At 36.1% G+C, this 8,208-nt stretch overlaps 1 protein-coding gene across 2 annotated transcripts in view; it reads right to left on the minus strand.

Moving 5' to 3' along the window:
• Positions 1-8,208, minus strand: part of Heatr5b (HEAT repeat containing 5B) — an 88,002-nt gene that overhangs the window by 49,086 nt on the left and 30,708 nt on the right. For both annotated transcript variants that reach the window (XM_005390863.2, XM_005390864.1), the window contains exons 19-21: positions 5,475-5,634; positions 4,304-4,493; positions 2,756-2,925 (exon numbers count right to left, since the gene is read on the minus strand). In XM_005390863.2, coding sequence (XP_005390920.1) covers positions 2,756-2,925; positions 4,304-4,493; positions 5,475-5,634 — 520 coding nt within the window. The remainder of the gene's footprint in view (positions 1-2,755; positions 2,926-4,303; positions 4,494-5,474; positions 5,635-8,208) is intronic.

Consider the following 8,208-nt stretch of genomic DNA (forward strand, 5'->3'; position numbering starts at 1 on the left):
TGAGTTCAGGACCAGCCTGAATTACATAGTGAGACCCCGTCTAAAAAAAAGAAGAACTCAGGCTGGATTTGAATCTTGCCACTGTTCACTGGTTCCTGTGTGCCTTAGGTATGTGACGTAGTCTCTCTATGCACTGATTGGCTCAAATGTAAAATGGGAACAGCAATTCCTCACAGGAATATAGTAAAAATAAGGGCTGACACAAGTAAAGGGCAAACCACAATGGCAGGCACATGATGACTGTTCAATAAATATTAGACATTATCATTATTACTATAAATTTGACTCATCAAGAAAACACTAAATTCCATGCCATGTTTTGCTTTTTAAGCAATAAAGTGAGTAATATATTTTACAAAGAATCCCAGCCATCACAGAGTGGAGGAAAACATCACCACTTCACAGTGCTAATAATGTATTTTTATGCTATTAACATAATACTTCTAACTCAAGAAATAACTGCATAGAAATCACAGGCCATGAAGCTTATACCAAAAATTCTTACGGATTTTTATCAACAAAATCTTACGATTATTTCTCTTCCTAAAATCAAAGACATTTACACATTTTTTTCAAACACTCTAAAATTAGACAGCTTTAGCTAACTATCCAGCTTCATCTTGCACCCTGCTGTACAGTTCCCTCTTCTCTCTCATCCTTAACCACGCTGATTAGCTGGTTCCTTAAATGTATCACATTCGTTCTCACTTGGGGTCCTTCACATGTTTTCCCCTAGGACCAAATATAAATGTTGTCTACTCCATGCTAGTTCCATGCTGTTCCGCAAACTGACTGGTACTTATGCTGCAACTTACAGCCTAAATATCATTCTTTCAGGAAAATCATTTCTGAATGCCTGGATCATCACAGGCCCCCATGTTATATGCTGTCTTACACTCTCCTATAGCCTTTTCTACCTCCTGTATCGTTTGTTAATAGCTCTTGTCCATTTTCCTTGCAAACTAAATACTGTTACAATACAGACTTGTTCTTATCTCATTCACAAATGTTCCTTCAGTACTCTGCAGGGTATCTGACATCTAACAGCTTATCTGTAAATCTGTTGAATAAATGGATGATTTCAATGATAGCAATAGGGAGAAGTTACACATCAAAGTTGAAGAAATAAAATACCAGAGTATTTAACTTTCAAATACTCCCTACTCATCCAGAGTAGCTATCTGCCATATCTCCCTTCCCCCTTTCCCCACCTGAAATAATTCATCTTCTTTTATTTTAAACTCTGCTTCTTTAGTTCTTTACTGATGCCGGGTTTACGATTGCTGGAAGCTGCATGTTGTAGCAGAGCAGTGGCATGGTGTGGTGTACATCTCTCCCCAGATGTTACTTTAACTGCTACATTGCCTGGGTAGGTAAAACTTTGATTTTTTTCTTGGGCTGAATTTGTAGGATGCCAGTGAGGTACTTGGACAGCAGAGCAGCAGTGCCCGCTCACCAGACACAACTTTTATGAGGACTCAAAGAAGGACAAACGTCAAAAAGGCAGTCTTTAGATATTTAGTAAATAGCTGTTAGATTTGGCTACAGGACAGCTGTGGTGAAATTCACAGTTGGCTCCATAAGTCCTGTTGCGGGAGACTGTTGAAGCTAAAACTCCAGAATTCACAATGCAGAACACTTGTACTTTTTGTTTTGGTCCAATTTGATCTTTTAAGAAATAAGTGTGGTGGGTCCCAAAATAAGTTAATGAAGGAAATACCTTTATACTCACAAACAGCTAGGGAGAAGAATAATGCAGCTCCTGCTGCAATGAAGGGAAAATGAAGGTGAGAGCTCCCCCTAGCAGACACTGATACTAACCCCCTAAAATGTGAATTTGTAAAATGGATTCTTTTTGATAAAATCTAATTCGTAGCTTGAAAATATAAATGCCTATTAATGAATCACAGGACTCAAGCTGCCAGTTAAAAGAGAATTAGCGTCAGTAGCCATTCTTAAGACCTTGAGGATAGGTTTCACTGGGGCAGTCTGACCTGACACCCTCACCCACCACCCCTATACACACACTCTTTAGAGGGAAATGTCAAGCCTGTACTTCTTGGCGTTTGGCTTGATCCTCTGCTGCTGAGGAGAAAATTTTTCCTGTCACTCTGTACCTTCCTCTTTTCTGGAGGCATGTTTCTGCTAAAGATTAAGGGAGGAAAGAACCCTAAAAGATTTTAGTTAGTCTTCCTCTACTTTCTAACAGCTGAAACTCTCAAGTTAAGCCCATAAGAAAATGAGCACTTCTCTATAAAAGTGCTGAAGATGAAGACAAGCGAGGGAGCTAATTAGACTCCAAGAGCCTACATGGGACAAGGATCTCAATAAAAGGAGCTGCAGACAAGAAATCCATGAGTGTTTCACTTTCAAATACTCCCTTCTCATCCAGACCAGCTGTCTGCCATGTCTCCCCTCTTTCTCCCACCTTCAAATAAATCGTCTTTTTTTAATTTAAGAAAGATAGAAAGAAAGAAAGAAAGAAAGAAAGAAAGAAAGAAAGAAAGAAAGAAAGAAAGAAAAGTTATGAAGGGAAAGATTGCAGGTGACACATTCTCAGCCAAGAAATAAACGGTTCAGCATTCCTAAGAGACAAAAAAAGTGAATAAAACAGTCATAAAATGACTGTTGAAGCTGAAACTTTAGAATTCACAATACAGAACACTTATATTTTTTGTTCTGGTCCAATCTGATCTTTTAAGAAAAAAATATGGGGCCCAAAATAAATCAATGAAGGAAACACCTTTATACTTACACAAAGGCTAGGAACAAGACTAGAGAGATTGACATGTCGAGGAGCAAACATGTGAAGCTGCTGAAGGCAGGATATAGCAGCTGCCTGAACAAGAGAATCTGAATGGTCCTGGGTGATGGCACAACCCACCAAACAAGAGGAACGAATTGTAGAAATCGTTGCTCCATTCCCTAATAGCAAAATAAAAAAACATAAAATACAAAGATTTTATTAGTATCACAAAAATATTCCTTAAAAGGATTATCTTCTATATCATTCCTCCTTATAATTATTATTCAATTTGTTTCAAAAACAGAAAGTCTGCAGAAATGATTTCAAAATACAACTGTCTTTGGATGACAATAATGCATCACTCTTAAATTTAGCTGTGTTTACACTTATTTCTTTTGCAACCATCATTATTTTATTTTAAGAGCCAGAAGACTTCTCATTCTCTGGTTCTCTGTTCACCCAATATTATCCTTTAGTATATAGTACAGTAATTTTAAAGCCTGCTTTCCTAATAGGATTAATGACTATTTTTACAAAGATTATTAGGGAAAGTATATGATAATGACACATGCTATTATATGATAATTTAATTGCCAAATATGTCACTTAAGTTTTTTCCAATGTAAAACAATGTTACACAAGACCAAACAAAGAATCGTGTGTGTGTGTGTGTGTGTGTGTGTGTGTGTGTATGTGTGTGTGTGTGTGGCCTTGGAAAATTTTGTATCTTCTTTCAACCTGTTTCATCTGTAAAACATAGATAACATCTACAGTATCTCTGAATTGTTATAAGAATTAAATGCAATAAACACACATAAACGACTCATTGAAAGCTTTACTAAACGACAGAGAGGAAAAGGATTTATATATGGATACATTCACAATAATCACAACTGATATATAATAGCAGATGTATTCACAATAATTCACTGATTTAAGTGTTCAGCTATTAGTGAATTGTTTTGGGGTGGTAAGAACATAAGCTTGAGGTGCTACTCACAAGTTGAACAACTCGAGAAAACTTGTCATCTGTGAGCTTGCTTCCTCATAGAAAAATAAGATAACCTTACCTATTTTATGGCAATGATTTTTCAAACTATGTTTTTGATCATCAGAGTTAAAAACAAGTCAAACAAATGTCCACAAACAAAAGTCCATTCCCGGGCAAAACAACTTCATTTTTACCTTTGTTTTCACAAGGTTCCAAGAAAAAATTCATTTAAAAATGTTTTTCTTGGGCTAGGAATATAGCTCAGTGGTGCAACGCTTGCCTGGCAAGAACAAGGTCATGAGTTTTATTTCCGATATAAAAAAAAAGTTTTTCTCTGATCAAAACTTTTAAAAATACTGTCATATTATAGGTTGTTTTTTTTTTTTTTTTTTTTTTAGGAATTTCTGAAAAAGCACATGTAAAAATTTGAGGGCCAGGCTTTTGGAAAACATAAATATTCAGTAGACAGTAGTTATTATTATTATAAAATTTCGTAAAGCAACATGATGGCAACACTGAGCAAACTGAAAGTCACCAATTATTTTCTTTAAGGTAAATTTACTTACCTTGTAGTTCAGGGCCAACAGTAGTTATTATAGCACCCAAGCATCTACCCAAACATTGATGAACTTCTGTATGTGAAGGTGGAACTGTCAACAGCAAGGTAAGAACTAGAGATAATGTTGGTTCCACATATCCACGATACATTGGTCCACTAGAATCCACTATCAAAGCAAGCGAATGAAGAGACCAAGTCTAAAATAAAACAGAACTTCATTTTAGTTGTCAGGAATAATTAAGAGTATACTGAAATGTCACATGCATACACTCAATATTTTTAGGCAGATGAATGTGAACTGGCAAACCAAGACTGCCAGCTATTTTCACAAATGCTCTTGACCCTGTTACTTATATATATTGATGTATGTATAAAACGTTCAAGAAGAATCAAAAAAACAAAATTCAAGGAGTAAACCTGAAGATGCAGTCAGTGTTACAGGAAGCAGGCTGCATAACATGGCAGTAGTGGCAAACCTAAGCAAATGTGCCGCAGTGGGCTGTTTACACCACTGAAAACTCTGAAAGATTTGCCATCACTGTAATAGAGCAAGAAAGAGAGGGAAGGCCCATAATTAGAGAAAAAAATCAGTCTAACTCATATAGAAAGTGCACAAGAGGAGAAACAAGTAAAAAGAATAATAAATAACAAGGTATGTTTCAAAGAGTGTATGTGGGGCAACCCATTCATTCAGGACCCCTCCTGTCTCTCAGGAGCTATTATTCCCCATTCTCCAATAAATTTTCCTACTTAACCTCCAAAAAAGAGTGTATGTGAATGGGTTAAATTTTCAGAATAAGGCAGACTTTATATTGAAAACCAAAATTTGTTATATACTTTAACAAATAAGATTTGTTAAATAAAATTATGGGGAAAGAACATACTGTAATATATTTTTCCTAACTTATCAGAGTTATCATTATTTAAGAGTAAATAATCTTTCTAAAAATATTATTTTAAAATTTGTAATTAAAAACAATCAAGCTGGGTTGTGATGGTGCATACCTGTAATCTCAGCACTCTGAGAGACTGTGGCAGAAGGAGCAAAAGCTTGAGCCCTGCCTAGGCCACTTAGTGACTTCAGGAACCCCTCTCTCAAAAACTAGGGTTGGACATGTAGTTCAGTGAGAAAGCCCCAGGTTCAATCGCCAGTACCAGGGGAAAAAGTACTACTATACCTGGACTTCAGGGGATGTTCCATCTTGAGCAAGAGCTAATAAGATGCTGACACTGGTCTTCAGGTGTTGTCCTGAGCCTATACCACCAACATAACGATGCAAACAACCAAGAGCTAGTGAATGACCAGTCCTCGATACAACATCTCGAGCTGATTTTAACCTGAAAAAAAAGACTGTTTCAGGGACAGATTTTTCTATTTTCCTCTAGTAATAACCAGCTCATGAATCACACAGAAAAGGAAAAATATTCTGGAAATGAGAAAATATTATAATCATGATACTTCTTTTTCCATTCCTTAACAAGAGGTAAAGAGTTTCAATTTAAAATAGCTGGCTAATAGCTGGGCATGGTAATGCAACGCCTGTAATCCCAGGACTCGGGAGGCTGAGGCAGGAGGACAGCCACATAATTTGAGGTCAGCCTGGGCTACAATGTGAGTTCAAAGCCAGCCTGAACTACATAATGAGACCCTGTCTTTTAAAAAACAAACTGGCTGGCTAAGCTAAGGGTGTAACTCAGCAGCTGAGTAGAACATGTCTTTAACATATGCAAGGTCCTAGGTGCAATCGCTTGTATCACACAATTAAAAAATAATTTAACAGTTTGTTAAAGTCACATATTTCTTATAAAATAGTTGAATAAAGTCTACTGTAATTTTAGAAAAACTCTGAAACCTTCGTGATTTTTAATTAATTCTGGAAAAGCCAAGATTCATTTGAAACTTAGTTTTATAACTGATTTTGCCTGTTTTTTGGTTTTTTGAGACAAGTCTCACTATGTAGCCCAAGCTGTCCCTAAACTCTTGATCTTCTTGTCCCAGCTTCCCAAGTGTTGGAATTACAGGAATGTACCACCATGCCCAGCTATGATTAATTATTAATAAAATAATGCCCCCCCCCCTCGGTACCAGGAATCGAACTAACGATGTTGCACTTGCCAGGAAGGCACTGTGCCACTGAACTAAACCCCCAGCCCCAATGATGGCTCTTATAATGAATTTTGAAAATGTAACAAAAAGCTGTTTGTGGGGCTGGACCTGTGGCTCAGTGATACAGCATGTGCTTAATACGTACAAGGACCTGGAACTGGGTTAAATCCCCAGCACATCTCACGTATACACACATGCACACACACAATTTATATTCACAAAATCAAGTAAAATATTCTATCATTCACTTCATAAATTCGCTATAGTGGGTTCAGTTCCCGGTACCAGAGAAAAACCAAAAAAACAAACAAATAAAAAAAAAATAAAATAAAATAAATTCGCTATAATTTCCTTTTCTTCTTCTTGCATGCTGGAACCAACCCTAGAGGACCCTGCACATGCTAGGCAGTACTGTACCACTGAACTGTATCTCCAAGTCTGTATAATTACAATTTGAGCCCCTATAAAATGGGGCTCAAAATTGGTCAAAATTTTTTCTCTGTGAAATATATTTTTAATAAATTAAAAAATTAAAAATACGTATTAATTTTTAGATAAGCTGTACTAAGATGTACTTATATGCAAAATTCTCTAAATTAAGCCACTAATTGTGTATTAAAGTACCTAATTTAATCAGTTTTGATAATTGTATAGTGTATACAACCAGCATATAATCATAATATAGAACATAGATGTTTTCTGGGATCATAACATTAAGTTGCAAACATAATTTTAAATATTCTAGTTGCCACATTGAAGGAAAAATAAACAGGTGAAGTTAATTTTAACACATATCCAAAATATTAAAATATGATATAATCCATATAATAAATTATTGATATTTTGCACATTGTTTTTTCAAATTAAAGTCTTTAAAATTTGATATGTACCATACTTTTTCTTTTTGGTCTTTTTGAGACAGGGTCTCACAATGCAATTCAGACTGGCCTTGCATTCACTTTGTAGCCCAGACTGGCCTTGAACTCAGATCCTCCTGCCTCAGCCTCCCAAGTGCTGGGATAACAGGTGTGTGCCACCACACCCGGCTTTCATTATTTATTCCTGAAGGAGTATACATAACTAAGAAATCTGACTAATACTCTTGATTCCAAGAGCTAGATTAGAAATCCTCCCCACACTGAAAGTGCCTGACGTATTATACCTATCCAAGAGTCCAGAGTTAAATCAATTATTAGACTGAAAATTTGAGATGGTCATGAAAAAACAAAATATTGTCACATGCCATATATGGTCTAGATAGCAATTATGGCTTACTAAAAGATACCTTTGCCTAATTGAGAAACTTACTTGTTAGCAAGAGCCCCACTTACTTGTCAAAGCTGTATTGGGCCATTCTAGCAATAAAAGTTGCTTCTCCTACTACTTGAGCCATTCTTCCGAGAGCTTCCCCTGCTGCACACCGAAGGATGGGGTTTGGGTTGTCAAGAGCTCCCATAACCAGGGTCAGAGCCGATTTACGAACTTCCTCAGGTCCCAAAGTACTTTTGTTTTCAGCTAAGCCCTACATCAATTTTTCAAAAAAATAACTACGATGACTATTCACGTTAAAAGAAAAAAATGTATTGCAATCACTGTACCTTACTTTCTTCAGCCAGTTTTTACATGTATAATACTATGTCTGAATCAGTATCTGTTAAATTGACAGTCATCATTTTCCTAAATATGATCTCAAAACATGATAAGTAACTCAAACTTTAAGAAAAGCCTTAATAAAACTGATTCACCAGTATAAAACTCAACAAAAAACAGTCATATCTTTTTTTTTTGAGACAGGGTCTCACTAT

Source organism: Chinchilla lanigera, unplaced genomic scaffold (assembly GCF_000276665.1).
Source record: "Chinchilla lanigera isolate Chin_1 unplaced genomic scaffold, ChiLan1.0 scaffold00040, whole genome shotgun sequence".
NCBI classification, from domain to species: Eukaryota; Metazoa; Chordata; class Mammalia; order Rodentia; family Chinchillidae; genus Chinchilla; species Chinchilla lanigera.